Source organism: Tarenaya hassleriana, unplaced genomic scaffold (genome assembly GCF_000463585.1).
Source record: "Tarenaya hassleriana unplaced genomic scaffold, ASM46358v1 Cleome41, whole genome shotgun sequence".
Taxonomy (NCBI): domain Eukaryota; kingdom Viridiplantae; phylum Streptophyta; class Magnoliopsida; order Brassicales; family Cleomaceae; genus Tarenaya; species Tarenaya hassleriana.
In genome coordinates this window covers 818,298-839,353 of record NW_010966933.1, presented here as the reverse complement: position 1 = coordinate 839,353, position 21,056 = coordinate 818,298, and the positions used below count along the sequence as shown (strand labels likewise).

Genomic DNA, 21,056 nt, shown 5'->3' with positions numbered 1-21,056 from the left:
TGTTTCGGAGGGGGGGGGGTAGTTAAACTCCTAATCCTGCCAAAAACGTTAAAGACGAGATCTTCCACCTTTAGGCAAATGTAGTCAAATCCATACGTATTCCTACACGAGGGGTAGCTTGGGAAAGGTAATTATATATATTAGTTTTAAAAACTTTTTTACGTGATTATTATATATACTTAATTAATCTTGTATATATATGCTAATTATGAAGCACAGATAACAGAGAGCGTGAAGAGCTTGTTGTGCAACCAATCTCTCCAGAGCTTGATCAAGCATTCCCATTCCTTACTTAGATGATTAATCACACTCTAATTCAACTCTTCCAAAGATTAATTATTACTTTCGTCCATTTATTTTATACAATACTTTTTTTTTCAAAAGAAGAATTCAATTGTACAGAACTATAACCAATCAACAACGTGTACAAAAAGCACACACACATATATATATGTATGTATGCATGTATGTATGTATGTATTATCCGACAAGATAACTATAATAACGGAAACACGTTGAATGGAAGTTGAGAAGCATCTTGTCCATTTTCAATACAAAATATATATATATAGACAGACAAATTACGTTTCAATCAATGTATATATAGATATAGATGCATATTATTCTATATTGTGGACGTGGATCTATATGATACACGTCGTTCACTTTGATACTAAACGACATCAATGAATGCAAAATACGTAACATCCCTCTCTTTCTCTTCTCAATGAAAATAAAAGAAGAAAACTAAATGAAAAGAGTACTTTCGTCGGAGGAGGAAATCCACTCAATGACGCCACCTTCCATCTTCTGCTATGTTTTTTTTTTTGGTAAACCACAAAAAACTATTTTTTTTATACATCGGAGAATTGTACTACAACCCTTCGGATCAAACACCGAACACCGTAATATCTCACATCCCAATAGGCCGGACGAGGACGGCATCAAAACAGTATCGCGAACCAAAGAAAACCCCAAGTCCACGCACACGAATCTGCAATACACACGTGAAAGGTAAAACAGCCGTAACTGAGAGCCAAAAAGACCGCAAGGAGTCGAACGCCCGACCTCATGGTTTCTTCCATGCTCCTTGACCAACTCACATTGGGTTTCCAAAAAAACAAAAAACTTTATTCTTGTGGCCTCGTTTCTCTGAAATGGTTTACAAAAAATAAAAATTACCATATACGTAAAGGAAGTTCTGTGAAAATTTTACTTGTTATGATTCTTTGACAACAGGGTCACAAGATTCCTTGGGACCCACAAATTCTGCGTCGATAACCTTCGGACGGCGGGCCCACACGAAATGGGACGTTAACTCTATTACGCGCGGATGCCGATGTGGCATCTCTGCTCGCCATGTGGCGAACTGCATAAGGCACGTGGTCTTCACGTCTCTCTCTCCTGTTGTTTCCTTCACCGACGTGAGACCTACAACAAGGAAAACAACAAGACTTGTATTACGTAGGATCTCGCCACGTGTATGGACCAGGACACTGGTGTCTCCATGTCTTCTTGCGGTCCAACTTATATGGGCCCACAGGCCCATTGGCCTCGGCCTGTCTTTGAAAGCCCACGATCATTCAGGTCGCGCCACGTGTCTCTCTCCCCACTGCGATTCGTCTATATATACGCCCATCGTTGACGATTCCCCAGAGCACCCTCAAGGATCAGAACCAAACAGAGGAGCAAACCAGCTCGGTTTTTAGAAATGTTCATCGAAAGCTTCAAGGTCGAGAGCCCGAACGTGAAATACACGGAGAATGAGATCCATTCCGTGTATAATTACGAGACGACGGAGGTCGTCCATGAGAACTGTAATGGCGCTTACCAGTGGATTGTGAAGCCAAAGACCGTCAACTACGAATTCAAAACCAATGTCCACGTCCCGAAATTAGGGTACACACAAGCATTTTCGTTTCAAAGTTCCAATCTTTGCCTAGTCTACACGGTTTGCCCGAGCGATACTCAAATGGGTTGGTGTTAGGTTTCGAAATTATGCGCATTCCCATTGTTTAATTTTGTGTTGTTGATTCGATTGAAAGGGTTATGCTTGTGGGTTGGGGAGGAAACAATGGCTCTACCCTTTCCGCCGGTGTGATTGCGAACCGAGAGTGAGTATTCTGTCAAACCACTCTTCGTAATCTTCGATTAATTGTTCATAATTACGTGGGTGTTGATTCAATTTGTTTGGAATTGAATTTGGAAAACTGCAGAGGAATTTCATGGGCAACCAAGGACAAAGTCCAGCAAGCGAATTACTTCGGCTCACTCACCCAAGCATCATCCATTCGTGTCGGATCGTACAACGGAGAAGAGATCTATGCCCCTTTCAAGAGCCTTCTTCCTATGGTAAATACGTAAATGTTGAATCTTAACTCATAAGTTAGTGAAACAGTACTTACTTTCAAGTGTTTGATGTCAGTAGACTGGTCGTTGTTGTCTGGTTTGCTGTCGGAACAGGTGAACCCTGACGATGTTGTGTTTGGCGGATGGGATATAAGCGACATGAACTTGGCGGACGCCATGGCAAGGGCCAAGGTTCTAGACATTGATCTTCAGAAGCAGCTCAGGCCTTACATGGAGAACATGGTTCCACTCCCCGGAATCTACGATCCTGATTTCATTGCCGCGAATCAGGGCTCACGTGCCAACAATGTCATCAATGGCTCCAAGAAGGAACAGGTCGATCAGATCATCAAGGACATCAGGTACTCACCATTAGATTTAAGCTTGAGTTATTCAAAACATGATCTGGGTGTTGAAGGCATTTAGCTTCATGATATGTAATGTGATGGTGATCAGGGAGTTCAAGGAGAAGAACAAGTTAGACAAGGTGGTGGTTCTGTGGACAGCAAACACGGAGCGTTACAGCAATGTGATGTCTGGTCTAAATGATACGATGGAGAATCTCTTGGCATCTGTTGACAAGAACGAACCTGAGATCTCTCCTTCCACTCTTTACGCCATAGCCTGTGTTTTCGAAGGTGTTCCATTCATCAATGGCAGCCCACAGAACACCTTTGTCCCAGGTCCTCTTCCAAAAAAAAACCCTTCATTACAACAAAATGTACTGTAACATTGAACTTCTCTGAATTCGATTCTGTGTATGTCTGGTCCGGTTTGTAGGTCTAATCGATATGGCCATCAGGAGAAACTGCTTGATCGGTGGGGATGACTTCAAGAGTGGTCAGACCAAGATGAAATCAGTCTTGGTCGATTTCCTCGTCGGTGCTGGTATCAAGGTATTGCTTCTTCTATGATATCCAAGTCTCGACTGTACCGAACGTGATGTTTCGGTATTGCGTTTCTGACGACGGTTCGTGATTTTGGTGTAGCCAACATCAATAGTGAGCTATAACCATCTCGGGAACAACGATGGCATGAACCTCTCGGCTCCTCAGACGTTCAGATCAAAGGAGATCTCAAAGAGCAACGTAGTGGACGATATGGTTGCCAGTAATGGCATCCTCTACGAGCCCGGTGAACACCCCGACCACGTCGTCGTCATCAAGGTATATATATATATATATATAAATTACTCTTTACAAATTTCAAATCTTTTCACCAATGTGATTACTGCCATTGATTGACTGTTTGTCTTTAACCATGGCTGTTTCCCATGCAGTATGTGCCGTACGTGGCTGATAGCAAGAGGGCAATGGACGAGTACACGTCGGAGATATTCATGGGAGGGAAGAACACGATCGTTATGCACAACACTTGCGAGGACTCTCTCTTGGCTGCTCCCATTATATTGGATCTTGTTCTTCTGGCCGAGCTCAGTACCAGGATCCAGCTCAAAGCCGAAGGAGAGGTTTGTGTCCTGTTCTTGTTGTCCTTTTCGTCTATGTGATTACTGAATCATTTCGTGGGATTGGTCTCTGTTTTTTTGCAGGGAAAGTTCCATTCTTTCCACCCAGTTGCCACCATCCTCAGCTACCTCACCAAGGCACCACTGGTAAGTACCCTTTTAAATCTCTCATTCATGGCGAAAACACCCAATTCTGTACGCAGTGCTTAGATTTTTCGAGGGTAATCTGACCGAGAAATGGGATGGGCAGGTTCCTCCAGGGACACCGGTGGTGAACGCCTTGTCGAAACAGAGGGCGATGCTCGAGAACATAATGAGGGCTTGCATTGGTCTAGCGCCTGAAAACAACATGATCTTGGAATATAAGTGAAGCCATTGAAGGAGAGACCATGGCCATGGCCGAACAGGAAAAAAAAAAACTGATATGAGTAGTTGCTGAAACATTGGAGCTGTGTTCTGTTCTTTCTGTTTTGTCTTTTAAGACGGAACCGAGCGAGTGTTTGAAAGAAGGCGGCATCGGTTCTTCTTTCCCGTTTGTTGTATTTGTAGTGATGGTGTTGTGCTCTGTTCTGTATTTTTTTTTTTAATGTTAATAATAACGCAACAATTGTAACTCATATTGTTTCATCTTCCATTACATATTTAATATGATTTATAACCTTATCATACTGATGTTATATTATTATCTATCATCACTGCTATTTTTATCATAAATATTTTATTTTTGTTCATCATATCCCATACTCGATTCATTGAATCTCTACCATTCCCATAGATTTGCTTGGAAATATTAGAAATAAAAAGAATCCAGAAGCATAATGGCGACGATACACTCCACCAATTATTACAACATTGTCTTGTACCATAAAACTCATCTCCAAATCATAATTAGAGCTTAAAACTCGGAGCTTAACGAACACACGCAGATTATCAGACATCAGCCAAAGGCACTGGCAAAGAGACAAAACCATTCAGTTGGATGTTTCAGTTCATATTCTCTACGGGGAAGATGAAAACGTTCAGACAATATATCCTCAAGCTCATGTTTATGAAAGAAAGGCGAGAAATGTGACCGATGGTAACATTCAATTAGTTCCCGAGACCATCAAGAATTCGCCCTCGCATACCAAAGCACCTCCGACGTATGCTTTCCCTTCCATCTTTGCAATACCGAAACCCTTTTGGAACTTCAAGAGGGTCATCCTCATAACCAGAGTGTCTCCTGCAACCACCGGTTTACGGAATCTAACTTTGTCGATTCCTGCAAAGAAGAAATTTTCCCGGGAGCCGCCTACTTCTGGCTGCAACATCACCAGTCCTCCCACTTGTGCCATTGCCTGCAATTCACCAAAATGAATGGCTTTCATCTTTCCATATAGTTTCATACAATCAAAAGCAATGAAGCAACCATCAACCGGGTATGTGTCTCCAAGCTTTTCGGGGTTTAGTCAAACTCCTAATATCTTCCAGAAAAAAGTCCGGACCCATAGCCATTTCTCTTAAAAATCGGATCATCCTTTCCATATAGTTTCATACAATCCATAGTACATGTCTATGAGTTTTTCGGAGGGGGGGGGGTAGTTAAACTCCTAATCCTGCCAAAAACGTTAAAGACGAGATCTTCCACCTTTAGGCAAATGTAGTCAAATCCATACGTATTCGCATATGCTTGTATCATCATCTAAACAAAGAAAGTGCGAGGAAGAAGAACCGAACTTAAAGGTCTGGTAAAGATACTAAGGATAATATCTATAGACTTTAAGCAAAGCACTAGCCATGGTCGAGAGATCCTATGCCGAATTACCAAATCATCCGAGTGCATTCTCATAATCCTAGTATTGGAGGAGTTTCAAGCGCTCTAGTCGTTCCCATTGCATCAATTCTAAGCCTGTTTCAGATTTCATCTTACCTAAAAGGCTAAAACCCAACATTTCAACCCCTTTCACCACAACTATACTTCATCCAACTTACTTGTCTAATATGAAACAATCTCTAACATTCATCCAAACCCAGAACCAAATCCACAGAGCCAATGTAAAAGGATGGATCTTTCGAGCTGTAGAACAAGTGATCATCGTTAAAAAGAAAAGTCTTTACCTCGACCATAAGGACACCAGGCATGATGGGTCTATCCGGAAAATGTCCCGGGAAGAAATTGTCGTTTATCGTCACGTTCTTAATCGCTACAGCAGAAACACCGGGCGTATACTCGATTACTCTATCCACTAACAGAAACGGAAACCTAAATCGCACGATGTCAAAACCAAAAGGATCGAATTTAAACATTAGATCATGAAACTACGTGAAACCCGACATAGGATTCCAAGAAACTTTATCTAAACAGAGCCAAAAAAGAAAAATCCAACACGAAAAATTGAATTTTTTTTCGCTTCACAATAGAATCACCTGTGAGGCAATATCTCCCTGATCTGGTTTATGTCCATCACCGTCGGAAACGCCGGGAATTCTGGAATTAAAAAGACACATTGAATGAAATGCCGAGGAAGAAGACGTGAATGCCACAGGAATAGTCCATGAATCGGAACATCTTACTGAGTTCGATGGGGGTGTCTTTGTCGATTGAGGAGCTGTCGGCATTTGCAGAACAACACAGCGTGAGCGATTTAGATCGACGGTGGGGATTGAGATCAACGGAGTGAGGTCTACAGGAGGGAACCGTAGGAAGTGTTGTGAGCCGATGATGACTCAGTGAGTCAGTACCCAGAAAGAGGCCCGAGTTGGTCGTAGCAGCCATTCGGAGAGAGAGAGAGAGAGAGAGAGAGAGAGAGAGGAGAGTCCGAAGTGTCGTAGCTCGACGGAACTGGTTGGGTAGGGAGTATTAGAGGGAGCAAAATCTGCTCCTTAGTTATATCACGAATATTTTATTTCCTAAACTCTAACTACCAAACACTAACAACTTGATAATACAAGCTGTGCAAAAGAGAAGAAGGGAGAAAGAAATTCTCTTCTTTGATGCTTTAAAAAATGGTGCTGTACATTTTGTTTAAATACAGAAAACTCTACCAAAAAATTCTAACAACCTATCAAATGCTAAAGACGTGAGCTAACAACCTGGTATAGAGACTAAACCAAGAAATAAATTAACCAAGAAATGAATCTATTTACTAAACCAGGTGATAGAGCAGAGACACCGAGAAAACAGGTTCTTCCTCATGTACAGCTTGTTCTTCATTCTTGATACTCCCCCTCAAGGTGGAGAATACGTGTCATGTATTCCCATCTTGTGTATCAATTTCTGAAACGGATCCCCACATAAAGGTTTCGTCAAAACATCAGCAACTTGCTCACGAGAAACCACATGTAAAGGTTTTAGGAAACCTGATTGCAAATGTTGCCGAATAAAATGGTAGTCAATCTCCAGCTGAACCGGATTGTTTGCCATATGAATCGCGGACTGACTATCACTGAAGAGAGTAACTGGTGTCGGATACGAAATTCGAAAGTCTTTAAGCAAGCCAGAAATCCACAATAATTCACATGAAGCTTGAGCCATTGCTCTGTACTCGGATTCTGCACTGCTACTCGACACAATCTATTGTTTCTTAGATTTCCATGTAACCATGGAATTTCCAATAAAAGTGCAATAGTCTGTGATAGATGTAACGACCTGAGGCCGCTACGGAATGATAGAGTTGTCCTCACACACCAACACGGAACCTTTTAGTGTGTTTTGTCCTCACTCGCACACATCCCGGAAAGTACTTCTCAGGAGGTCACCCATCCTAAGACTACTCCAAGACCAGCACGCTTAACTTTGGAGCTCGTCAGGAGCCGCCCATTGTCCATGCCTCTCGCACCGACGATCACTCCCCGCCCTCCTACGGTATCCTGGGCTGTCACAGGCCCACCAGCTTCCGTCTGGTTCGTCCACGAACCACACCGTACTGGGAAAGAACCGGCTCTGATACCATTTGTAACGACCCGAGGCCGCTACGAAATGATAGAGATGTCCCCACACACCAACACAGAACCTTTTAGCGTGTTTTTTCCTCACTCGCACACATCCCGGAAAGTACTTCCCAGGAGGTCACCCATCCTAAGACTACTCCAAGGCCAGCACGCTTAACTTTGGAGTTCTCTCGAGATGGGCAACCGAAAAGGTAGATGCATCTTGTTGCTATGAGTAGCTCAATTAATTCCTTTAAGTTATCTTAGACTGCGTAGTCCCATACCTACACAGCCCTCGGATCCCTCTCATTTCGGTGCGTCCGCTTCATCCCTGTACCCCCTACCCAGAAGCTCGTCAGGAGCCGCCCATTGTCCATGCCTCTCGCACCGGCGATCACTCCCCGCCCTCCTACGGTATCCTGGGCTGTCACAATAGACTTCCTGGAATCAGCACATGCCGCCCAATCCGCATCTACATAACCACTGAGTCTGATGTCGGATTGCCTGGGATACATTAAGCCTTGAGCAGGAGATGACTTAATGTATCGTAGTACTCTGTATGCAGCCGATAAATGAGATGTATGAGGCTTGGACATGAACTGACTCAGTTTTTGAACTGAAAAACTGATATCAGGTCTTGTCACAGATAGGTAGATGAGTTTACCTATGAGTTTTCGATAATGTTTAGCATCATCCAGAGGATTACCCGATTCCTGGGTAAGCTTGTCTTTGCTGTCCATTGGTGAATTACAGGGTTTGCTGGCAAGCATACCAAATTCGTCCAGCAACTAGAGCATACTTACGCTGACAAATGTGAATTCCTCGCTGAGATCTCGCAATTTCTAACTCAAGGAAAAATTTAAGGCAACCAAGATCCTTGAGCTGGAACTGAGAACAGAGAAGTTGCTTGACCTCGTCAATGAGAACCATATCATTGCCGGTGATTAACAAATCATCGATATAAACAAGAACATCAACAAACCTGGAACCAGAATGTTTCAGGAAGAGAGAGGTGTCTGAGAGAGACTGCGAAAATCCACCAGTTAGAAGAACATTCGATAGCTTGATGTTCCATTGGCGAGATGCTTGGCGAAGACCATATAAGAATTTCGTAAGCTTGCAAACAGAATTCTGAGGAACAGACTCCCCCTTAATGTCTGTGTATCCAGGAGGTAAACTCATGTAGATTTCTTCTGTCAAATCCCCATTTAGGAATGCATTTGAAACATCCATTTGATGCAACAACCAATCCTTTGTTGAAGCAAGAGCAAGAATGATCATTACAGTCGACAATTTCGCAACAGGGCTGAAGGTGTCTAGATAATCAACACCTTCTAGCTGTGAATAACCCTTAGCAACGAGGCGGGCTTTATATTTATCAACACTTCCATCTGCATTATACTTAATGCGGTAGACCCACTTACATCCTATAGTTGTCTTGCCCGGTGGAAGAGGGCATAATTCCCAAGTCTCTGTCCGAGTCAGCGCATCCAACTCAAGAAGCATAGTCGAACGCCACTGATCAGATGTTGCAGCTTGTTTGTAATTTTTAGGTTCGGTTTCAGTTGTGATTGAAAGGGAATACTGCCGAAAGGTGGGAGATAGTTTTGAGTATGAAATATAGGCTGAAAGTGGGTATGGTGTTTGTGGCTGAGGTGATGGAGAGGTCGAATGATTGAGTTAGTAACAATGGTACTCGGATAAATAACTTGGTGCTTTAGTCATACGCTGTGACTTGCGATTATGTTCAGTTACAACATCAGGAGAAGAATCTGAGGTTGTGTGAGAAGAAACATCAGGGGAAGTGTCCTCTGATGTGGGAGGTAAGGAGGGTCTTGAAGAAGGGTTGCAAGGAATGTCATAAAGAAGAAATCGAGATGGGACAGGTGGAAAAAACTCAAGTGTCGAAGATGGTAGAGACCGAGTTTTAAAAGGAAAGGTGTATTCCTGAAAGATGACATTCCGAGAGACAGAGACGGTGTTAGACTCTAGATTGAGGACCTTGTAACCCTTAACTCCAAGAGGATAGCCAAGGAATACATGGGGAGTGGCCCCTGGAGAGAACTTATGGCGAGTGTTGTCATGTGTGTTTACATAACAAAGACATCCAAAGTTTTTTAGTTGTGAGTAATCAGGTACAGATTTGGTAAGACACTCAAAAGGGGATTTGTTTTTCAATATAGGGGTAGGAATCCGATTTATCAAGAAAGTGGCAGTTCGAATACATTCAGTCCAATAAGAAAGAGAAAGATTGGACTGAAATAAGAGGGATCATGCCACGTTGAGTATGTGTTGGTGTTTTCTCTCAACGACTGAATTTTGTTGAGGGGTGTATGGACAAGATTTGTAATGGATAAGACCCTTTTCAGCAACCAGAGACGAAAATGAGAGTTCTGGTGCGTTGTCTGATCGAAATGCTTTGATAGTACAGGAATATTGAGTGGAAACACGATTAAAAAACTGAGGAAATATGCTGAGAACGTCACTTTTATTTCTTAACATGTAGACCCATGTCACACGAGTACAATCGTCTACAATAGAAAAGAAGTATCGGTGACCATCTACAGATATTTCATGAAATGGACCCCATATGTCTATATGTACAAGAGCAAAGGGATCTTTGGAGATATTGCTGGAGACAGAAAAAGGGAGTTTTCTTTGTTTTGCAAGTGGACAGATGTTGCAATGATGAGGTTGTTCCTTTGATAGGGTGAGAGTGATGTGAGAAGAATGTCCAAGTGTCTGAACTCGAAGAAAGGAATGATGGTCAAGTCGCATATGCCAAAGATCGACAGATGCAGAAGAGGTGGTGGAAAGGGTTGTGCAGAGAACAAAGGGGATAGAGGAGGGGACTGGAGAGATTCCTTGCAACTCAAGAAAGTAGAGATTGTTCCATAGTCTACCATTCCCAATCATCAAGGCCCGAATAGAGTCCTTAATGATATAGGAGTCATGGCAGAAAGAAACAATGTAAGAAGCTTGTTTTGTCAAAGCACTAATGCTAAGCAAGTTGAAATGAAATGCTGGGACATACAAAACAGAATATAGTGTTAAATGAGGGGATAAAGAAATCGTCCCAGACTGAGTGACAAATATGGTTGTACCATTTGGAAGAGTGATCGAAACAGGCTGAATATGATGTATAACAGAATATAAGCTTAAGTCACATCAGATATGACTGCTAGCACCAGTGTCAAGTATCCAGATATTAGGTTGATGAAAACGATGATAATGAATAGCAGAGAGGGCAAAAAAAATGGCTATGAAGGGTACCTAATTTGGGAGAGGTGGAGGCTGCAACGCCCGATTGTGTAGTCGAAAGGCTAATCCCCTTGAGCTGAGATTGAAACTGATTAAACAGAGCTTGAGCCTGCTCCAGAGGAGATAGAGTGGACCCATTAGATGATGGTTGTTGTTGGCTACCAGAAACGTCTGATCCATTGAGATTCACAGAGTGTTGAATCTGTTCCGGATGACCAGTCCTTGGAGTCGGTAGAAGAGGAGGTTTGGGTGACCAAGACTTTCCAGAGGCAGAGATTTTAGCACCAGGTGGGTATCCATGTATTTTATAACACTTTGCAATGGTATGGCCAGAGATACCACAATGAGAGCAGAAGGGTCTGGATTTAGACGGATTAGAAGTAGTATATCTCGTCCTAGAACCAGTGGAGGCAGAGGTCTGAAAGACCACTGTGTCAGAAAAACTGGATAAACCATGTTTTTTATGTTCTTCCTAGGCAATCATAATGTAAACCTTAGTCATAGAAGGGACTGGGTCCAACATGAGAATCTGTCGTCTTGCAGGGTAATAGGTCTCATTGAGTTTTATAAAAAATTTCACCACGTTTTTCTTATAAAAAACTCAGTCAGACGTTGGTTGTGATGACAAGTACATAGTCCACAGGTACAAACAGGATGTGGGTCGAACATCTTAAGTTATTGCCAGAGAGCATTAAGCTTAGTGTAAAAAACACTGAGATCAGGAGATCCTTGATTTAAAGATTCAATACGTTGCTCAATATGAAAAACTTTGGAAGCATTGCATTGCTGATAACTGGTTTGTAGAGTTACCCAGATTGGCAGAGCATCATCAAGGTAAGAGATCAGGGTAGCAATCTCAGGAGAAACCGAGTTTGTGAGCCATGTTGCCACCAGGGCGTTGCAGCGCATCCAAGCATTAAAATCATCATGATCAGCAGAAGGTTGAGGAATAGTACCGTAGATGAACCCAAGCTTGTTCTTGACTGTCAGGATCTTGATGATCGAACGAGACCAGACATTGTAGTTGGACTCGCCGAGGAGCTTGTCAGAGACAAAGGAAATGCTGGAGCTATCATCCGGATGAAGGTAGAGGGGATTGGAGTAAGGATCGACGGGGGAAGAAGCAGAAGGAGAAGAAGAAGTAGCAACATCAGAGGGGTTTCCGTCCGCCATTGAAGGTCGGATGAAGAAGGAGAAGGGAAGCGAGCAGAAAATAGATTTAATGCTCTGATACCATAACAACTTGATAATACAAGCTTTGCAAATAAAGGAGAAGAAGGGAGAAAGAAACTTTCTGAAAGAAATTGTCTTCTTCGATGCTTTAAAAAATGGTGTTGTACATTGTTTTTAAATACAGAAAAATCTACCAAAAAGATTCTAACAACCTATCAAATGCTAAAGACGTGAGCTAATAACTTGGTATAGAGACTAAACCAAGAAATAAATGAACCAAGGAATGAATCTATTTACTAAACCAGGTGACAGAGCAGAGACACCGAGAAAACAGAGTATTGCAGGTTCTTCCTCATGTACAGCTTGTTCTTCATTCTTGATAAACACTTGTATATATCTCCCCTTCCATCATTTGTAAATCATTATCAATACAAACAAATTTGTTTAACTTTATAGTATCAGAGCAACTATAGTCAAAAGGCTCTTTTTTTCGATCCTTAAACCCTAGTCTTTTTTTTCCGACGCCGTCAACTCCATCCAATGGCTACCGACGGCAGCACCTCAACCCCTGGCACCACCACCGGTATTCCGACTGACACGATGACACCATTCAACCCGGATAATCCAGCCAACACATTGATCAATGTCAATGTGTCTAACGTCTCCAAATTTACGGCAACCAACTGTATCATGTGGAGCATTTTAACTAAACATTCTTCTTCAAGATTATAACATTGAATATTTTTTTGACATCGATTACGACCAACAATGTGGTCGCCGCCAATCCCGCATATGCTCCATGGTTCAGGCAAGATCGCCTCATCTTTGCTGTAATTCTCGGCTCTCTCTCAACATCATTCCAAGCCATGGTCGCCTCTTCCCCGACAGCAGGACATGTGGGTATATTGAATAAGATTAAAGTCCATTTTGGCAATGATGTGGATATATATTATGTATCATTCAGAACTCGAGAGGTCTCTATTGGGATAATTGAGATTCCATATGAAAATTGCGTAAATATGGCCCAAAAGCTTTCTAACGAGGCGGCAATTAGGGCCTTGGACCCGATTTATGACGGCCCAACTTAAATAGAGATTGCATACATATCCTTATAAATCTTGTTAGGGCTTTTTTATTTCCACAATCTGTCGCTCCAAATTCAAACGAGCTTACATATATCCAAATTATATAAGCCCATTTTTATTCGAGGCTTTGATTTCTAGACCTAGACGATAGATACACGGCAAAAGATATACTCATTCGTCATTACGGCAAAAAAAAATAAAGATAATTAAACTTATATATATATATATATAATGTTTCAATATGTATATACGAGTGAACCCAAAAGAGGAAAACAAAAAAGGAAGGGGGGAAAAAAAGAAACAAGTTGAATAATGAGTGATGGATATTCCAAGCTTCGACTTTATATTCCTATTATTAATAATATATATAATATATATATATTGATAATATAATAAAAGGCTACAAAATTATGGTTTTAATGGGAGACACGTCGAAAGTGCATTACGCCAACACGGAGCTTACTAGGATCATTGTCCCACGTACCCATTATGATATATTATTTACCACCATTCTCCAACTGTTTCCGTTGAAATTCGTTGCGACTTTGAATGTATATACATAGACTCGTACATATATATATATATATATATATATATATATATATCGCATAATCTACTTATGATATACGTTCCATGCATGCATTATTCGTCGATTGCACGTGTTAACATGCAGGATAGAAACGGGATATTACGAAGACTATATTGAATTAGGTCATTTGGGTGTTTTATAACTTTATCTACACGGTAAATTATTTAAAGATTAACTTTCCAATACGATTTATTTTCTTTCCTTTTTTCAGGTGAAAACGGCATATGAAAATATGCACTGTAAAGATACGAGGAAGGAATTTATAAGAAAGTTTAAAAAAAAAAAAAAGCAAGTGTACTTTATAGTATTATGTATCTCAAATCTGAAAAACACGATTAAAAAGCTAATCGTACTATATATATATATATATAGTGTTTTGGTTTTGTAAAACTAAATTATCACAGATTTATGGTACGACAAAAAAAAATGCCGTTGTCCATTAAAGTTGGGAGTCCATGATGAAGAGATAGAAAAGGCAAAACCAATGTAGAAGTTATAGGCGACTCTTCGAGATTGGAAAGAGTTATCAAAGTTCCACTTTAACACAATCATACAGACAAAGATCATATCTTCTTTTTTTAAGTTATGGACATTTGTCATATGGCCATCTTTCATATAGAGCACAATGCGAAATATATCGTTACAAGATATAAAGTTTGCAAGTTGATATGCACTATCTGTTTGCATTTTAAAAAATAATATAGTATGCTCATGTAGGGTAGGCGTTTCGGGAAACGGTTCGGGTTCGAGACGGAATTAATCGGTTCGGTTCTTTCGGTTTTACAAAAATAGGTAGTAGGTACCAATCGGGTTTTTTATTGTATTCGGTTCGGTTCGGTTTCGGTATCGGTTCGGTTCGGTTCCGGGAAAATTCGGTTCTCTAAAAATGGTACCGTTCGGAAAATAACAGCGGTTTCGGGTCGGAAAAAATACCGTTTTAACGGTTCGGTTCGGTCTGATTCCGAAGAACCGAACCGAAACGCTCAGCCCTATGCTCATGTATAGAGATGGCTTTGTAGTTGAGTTTAGGGATTTAATTATGGTATGAGAAAAAGATAAGATACATATCCTTTTACTTAGTGATTAAAGGCAATTTCTCTTTATTATCTACAAGACATTTGCAAGTTGATCATCATCATCATCATAATATATAACTAGAGCGTACATCTCTTTTTTCTCTTCAAAGTATTTTAATATATAATAATCTCATTGCCCAGTAATTAGCATTTATAAGCGGAGGAACATTTCCCAATGATTGGACATTTAGATAATCATATCATTAAACACCAAAGGTGACACTATAAAAGAGGAAATAAACATTATAAAAGAACAACTCGAGACACATAATGTACGTAGGATATTCCTTCTCTCACATACATTACGAGATATATATAGAGAGCATGCATATATTAAACACTTTATGCTAAAATAATCTCAGATACATTAGTTGGACTATTTTTAATTTGCAAATAAAAATGCATGCCTGTTATTGTATAATGTAATATAAATAATTAAGCACGATATATATATATATATATATATATATGTATGTATGCATGTATGTATGTATATATTATTGAAAAATAAAATACGGAAATTAAATTAGAAAGAAATAACAAAAGAGAAAATAACGACTCTTACTTTTTCTTACGTTACAATGAAAATAATACATACATTTATAGGAAAAGTTATTGAAAGAAACAAGTAAATAATGTCCCGCCGTTGTGGTCTGGTGGCGTGGGAGCACAAAGTGTTTCTCTACGTCCCATGTTCGGACAATCACATAATAAAAAAAGAAACAAAGAAATAAAGATATGAAAGAAACAAATAAGGCAAAATATAATTATCACAATATATATTTTATTTTTAATTGATATTATGCATTTAATTATTATCAATCATATCAAATCTCCATATTTTATTTATATTTCAACATTATCCTCAAGATTGATTTTTAATTAATTCAAAAATCAATCTTGAAGATACAACAAAATGATGAAAAACTTCATTGTTATTAGAACAATCCATAGAAACCAAATTTTATTCATTTAGAGAGTATTAACCTCTTTCAAATCACTTCGCTTGACTTTAGAGTTCTATCTTTAACTTTTTTTGTCATAACATCTTGCTTGATTTTAGAATTTTTAGTTTTGACTTCTTTCTATCATAGCACATCGTTTGAATATGATTTTTTTACTCCCATTTGAACGATTTGGATATATGAACATCCAAAACGCAAAAGAAAGAAGAGATTAGAAAATTAAAAAAAGAGAAACATATAGTTCAGATCGCAACGCTGCTTTGATGCCATATTAAAAAATAAAATATGGAAATTAAATTAGAGATAAAAAAACAAAAGAGAAAAAAACGAGAAAACTTTTATTGCTACATCTTTTTTTTTTTCTTACATTACAATGAAAATAATCCATATATTTATAGGAAAAGTTATTAAAAGAAATAAGGAAATAAAGATATGAAAGAAACAAATAAGGCAAAATATAATTATCACGATATATATTTTATTTTTAATTGATATTATATCTTTAATTATTATCAATCATATCAAATCTCCATATTTTGTTTCTATTTCAACATGTATGTATGTAGTATACAAGATACTCGGTCTGTCTATTTATTGTATATGTGGTTTCCACCTTAGTCCCAAAAAGACCCGAAGCAACAATTGGTCGAATGTGGAATATTTTGACAAAAAGAAGCATGCTTTTTTGTATAATGCTTTTAAATATGTCCATTGATCGATTATTCTCGAGTTTTAAAAAGCTTCCAACTTATTTTTGTTTCCTCTTTCTTTCTCCAAACATCAACAAGAGAGAGAGAAATAATCGAACTTTATTATGGATTCATTATGCTTACCGAAAGAAAAATTCACATCGATGCTAAAGAGACACGTATATTTAATCCGCCAATGAAGAATATGTTCGGTTCAAAACGAAGAAGTTACATATATATACATGACCATACATAAAACTATATATATATATATATATATATGTATATATATTTATATACACGCACATAGGTATCCTAGAGCATGTGCAGTGGCGGATCCAGAAAATTTTTTCACCGGGGGCAATACGATAATAGTAATATATATAATATACAAAATTAATAAAAATATATCGTCTAAAGAATATTTATATCGGATAACTGAATTTTACGTTTTTTATTTTTTAAATATATTTATGTAATTCAATTTCTAATTATTTTAAATATATTTTTGATAAAATAAATCAGATAATTTATAAAAAATTATGTATTCTCGTTAAAATTTTACCACAATATTAAGATAATATTACCAAATTATTTTAAAATAAATTTATCGATTTTTCTGATAAATCAAATAAAAAATTAAATAAATATATAAATATATATATAGATAAATTGATAAATATAATAAATACATAAAATCAAATAAAAAAATTGTTTAAAATAACAATCATAATTTTTAAATATGTTTAAATTTTTTTATTTATAGTTTTAGTTTGATTATTATTCAATTGATAATGATTTTTTGTTTGATCAAAGATAAAAATAACAACTTAAAAAATGGAAAACAAGAAAAAAAAGGAAAAAAATATGGGACATAAGATTTGATTTGTTAAATCTCGTAAAATACATTTAAAATGAAAAACGGTGGGGTCCAAACAAAATTTAAGTGGGGGCATTAAGGGTGTTTTTTTAGAATTTTTCTTAAATTCTATAAATAATTTAAAAAAAAATAAAAATTAGTGGGGGCCAGTGCCCCCACTCATTCTCAAGTGGATCCGCCTCTGAGCATGTGTATAACATACATAATAAAAAGACAATAGGAAAAAAAAAAGACTTTCATAACATGCTGGAAATATACATAATGACATTTAGAAAGGTATAAGTGAAATTAAAATGATATAAGATTATACAGCCCAAATTTATCCCGAAACCCTAGAAAGTTCATAATGTATATATCCTTGTCAATTTAATGTTTTTAGTGGATCTCATATCCTAGTGATTAAGAAATAGAAAAAACAATACAATATTAATAATAATGCCATTCGTCTTATACAGAAAGTTACAAAATCTAAACCCTCTCTCGTTGAAATCTATCAGATACGAATTAAATATAAATTTAATTTTACAAAATTATCATCGATCCTCAAATTCCATAAATTTCTTGACATGTTCATTAGTAGCTAGGGACCATATTGTTTGACATAAAGTCGGGTCCTTTCTTTTCTTTTCTTTTCTTTTATGTGCAATTATTGGTGGGTCGTAATCGAAACCGATGTTTCGAACATGGTTTTGCATTAAGAATTAAATCATCCACCATATTATAATGGTGTAGACACGCATACACACAATCATATCGACAAAGATGCTCACCATATAAAGAAAGATTGATGGGTATTGACATTGTTTATGCATTACTGCCCAGGAAATGGTTCAATCAACGTACTGTCACGTAAATGATGACGTGGCAGTTACGTAAGGTGATATGGACCGCGAGAGTCCATGGCGTGGCATGGTCTGGTCTGGTTGGTCCTGATTGTCTTCTTGGGGCCCACCATCCGCGGAAAGTTTGGAGATACGGGTTGCCGTTAGCAGTTACTTTGAGTTCGGTTTCGCAAAGGGGTACTATGATGTTTTTTTTTTGTTGCCACATTTTTTTTTATATTTGTACTGGAAAAATGATACAATTTCACCAAATTACTTAAAATACTTCCATAACTGCAGTTTATCAATTTAGAAGTATTGCATAATGGCATAGAAAAATAACGCAAGATCTAGATGCATATCTGACATTTGATTCGTTCTACAAATGTAAAGACAGTTTGATGATAAGGTCCATATATAAGGATGCCATCATGTCTGTGAATAATGCGAGTTGAAACACGAAATCAGATTTTGAAGGACCATTATTGTTCCGAAAACGAGAATAAATATATTTTTGTTTTCACAACAAAGAATGAATGACAATAAATATTCCAATAATTCCTTCTCCTTACACTGAAATATTGCCTCTTAGGGATCCACGTGGTGGGTGGAGACAGTTTTGCTCGTTAGGGAACAAATGCATTGTCGGAAACTTATTTATGCCTCGGCAAAAGCGAATGATGTACTGTCTTAGAGTGCAAATGTGAACCTTTAAGTACGACTCTAATTATAATCAATGACAATAATTAAAAAAAAATTGTCGGAAACGTGGAGAGTATATAAAAAGAGTCGAGGGGCCTAGTTTTCTAAATAATTTCGGGGGCGGGGGGATTAATTCTTAATCCAATTAGAAATTAGAAATGTGAATAAGCCTTACACAAGATGCATGTATGTTTCATAAAAAAAAAAAGATGCATGTATGCAGTAGCGGATCCAGAAAAAATTTTCAACGGGGGCAACAATTTTAAATATTATATAAAATACAAAAGCTAATAAAAATATATCATCACAAAAATATTTTTCGTTTTATAAATAAATTTTACAATCTTTGATTTTTTGAAATCTATCCATAACTTCATTTTATAACTGTTTTTCGATAAAAAAAAATTAGATAATCACTCAAAAACTATTCACCAATCTGACTGCGCAAAGTTGTGGTTACAAAGTTTAAATATTTCTCAACAGTCGCGATGACAACGGAACGAACAAAATCAAAGCAAATTTCAAAAGTCTGTATACTAATGGATACAGAAGATATTTATTTGTTTCAACCAATAAGATCTGCAAGATTAGTCAAATTTGAAAATTTATCATCTTCCATCAAATTGCTGATGTAGATATTGAGTTCATGTTGAAGAGATATTTACTCTGAAGAACTGAATTTATCGGAATAAAATCCAACCAATTTCACCAAATTTGACATGTTAAACTCGCGTAATTAATGTTAAGACTCAAAACTACTATATAAATGAACAATTTTGAATTTATCTCGTCAAATAGATCATTAAATTTTTTAACCTATAACTTTTTTTTGAGAAATTTATCAATTGGTTAAATCAAACATGAGATTTATATAAAAATAAATTTATTAATATGATAAAAATATAAAAACAAATGAATAAAACATAAAAAATATTTAAAATAAAATTCATAATACTTACCTATTTTTTGTTACTTTTTAGTTTTTTGGATTTGATTATATGAATTTATAATTTTTTTATCAAAGATTAAATAGAATTTTGGAGTTGGAAAAAATTTTAAAAAATGAAGGAAAATGTGAAATTGGTAGAAGAAAAAAATTGAAAATAAGATTTAGAGTAAAAAAATAGAGGGGGCACCACTTAAATTTTAGTGGGAGCATTATTACAATTTAAATAAAAATTATAAGAATTATTATTATTTTTTAAAATGTAGATGGGGCAAGTGCCCCCCACTCATATATGTGTAGGTCCACCCATGCATGTATGTGTACACATATACATGCACATACGTACGTCTTTAAATTTTTTTAATATTAGAACTATTTTTGTCATATATATATATATATGTATAACAGCCAAATGGGGTGGAACATTGGATATGCCACATTTGTACCGATGACAACATCCGGTCCACATGATGGTTGTATTAGTCTTGCCGTAAGATGTACATATAGCCCGTACACATACAAATATAACAACTAAAATATCAAGTATCAACTTCATTAATGTTAATGCCAATATTGTCGTAATTTGAATCACCATATTCATGAAGAATTCATATGTTTTGAAACTAGAAACCTAGAAGAGAATAAAAAAATGTAGATGCAAAAAGAAAAACCCTATCTCAAATTAAAAAATAGATGATTTCTGGTAAACCGAATTACCTTATTTAATTCCTAATTAAAACGAAATGGCAAAACAAATTATAGAAATTAAAGAAGCGGAGTTTCGGGCGAGGAATACGGGTGGCGGGCAATTTACATTACATGCATCAATTGAAAAACAGAATAAAATATTGAATCGGATACTTTCACGAATTAATAAAGAAATAATTAATAATAGGCGAAATCATTTAATTATAGGAAACCAGTAATTAATTTGACGAGAGCATCTGCATGTGGAAAGATTTTGATTAGATTAGGGCTGGCTTACTGTTGTTTGGTGACGTTTGCAAACAAGAGAGAGAGAGAGAGAGAGAGATTAAACGAATCATTAATTAAAAGAAAAATTGATCGCCATTAATTCCATGTATGCATGCTTATCGTAATTCATACATATGTCACCAAAAAAATATAAAATTTATAAATTTAGTA

General features: G+C 37.3%; 3 protein-coding genes across 4 annotated transcripts in view; 2 read left to right on the top strand and 1 right to left on the bottom strand.

The window, feature by feature from the left end:
- Positions 1–483, top strand: part of LOC104824870 (protein NEN4) — a 1,890-nt gene extending 1,407 nt beyond the window's left edge. Inside the window, exons 5-6 of the mRNA XM_010557056.1 lie at positions 102–127; positions 220–483. Of these exons, the coding sequence (XP_010555358.1) occupies positions 102–127; positions 220–300 (107 nt within the window). The 3' untranslated portion in view covers positions 301–483. The remainder of the gene's footprint in view (positions 1–101; positions 128–219) is intronic.
- Positions 484–1,668: 1,185 nt separating this feature from the next.
- On the top strand, positions 1,669–4,455 carry LOC104824868 (inositol-3-phosphate synthase). Of its 2 annotated transcripts, none has more exons than XM_010557052.1 (10): positions 1,669–1,899; positions 2,046–2,114; positions 2,217–2,352; positions 2,464–2,711; positions 2,806–3,032; positions 3,130–3,245; positions 3,339–3,515; positions 3,629–3,817; positions 3,899–3,961; positions 4,065–4,455. In XM_010557052.1, exons 1-10 carry the CDS (start codon positions 1,712–1,714, stop codon positions 4,182–4,184), a joined length of 1,533 nt encoding a protein of 510 aa, XP_010555354.1. In that variant the 5' UTR covers positions 1,669–1,711; the 3' UTR covers positions 4,185–4,455. The 2 variants fall into 2 exon arrangements, with proteins under 2 accessions (XP_010555354.1, XP_010555355.1); XM_010557053.1 differs by having other exon boundaries at positions 1,686–1,899; positions 2,429–2,711.
- A 170-nt stretch (positions 4,456–4,625) lies between these two features.
- LOC104824866 (3-hydroxyacyl-[acyl-carrier-protein] dehydratase FabZ) lies at positions 4,626–6,622 on the bottom strand. The gene is made up of 4 exons (XM_010557050.2): positions 6,368–6,622; positions 6,221–6,281; positions 5,912–6,056; positions 4,626–5,151 (listed from the first exon to the last, which is right to left on the bottom strand). The coding sequence occupies exons 1-4, from the start codon at positions 6,567–6,569 to the stop codon at positions 4,900–4,902; spliced, it is 660 nt and encodes a 219-aa protein (XP_010555352.1). The 5' UTR covers positions 6,570–6,622; the 3' UTR covers positions 4,626–4,899.
- Between the last annotated feature and the right edge of the window lie 14,434 nt (positions 6,623–21,056).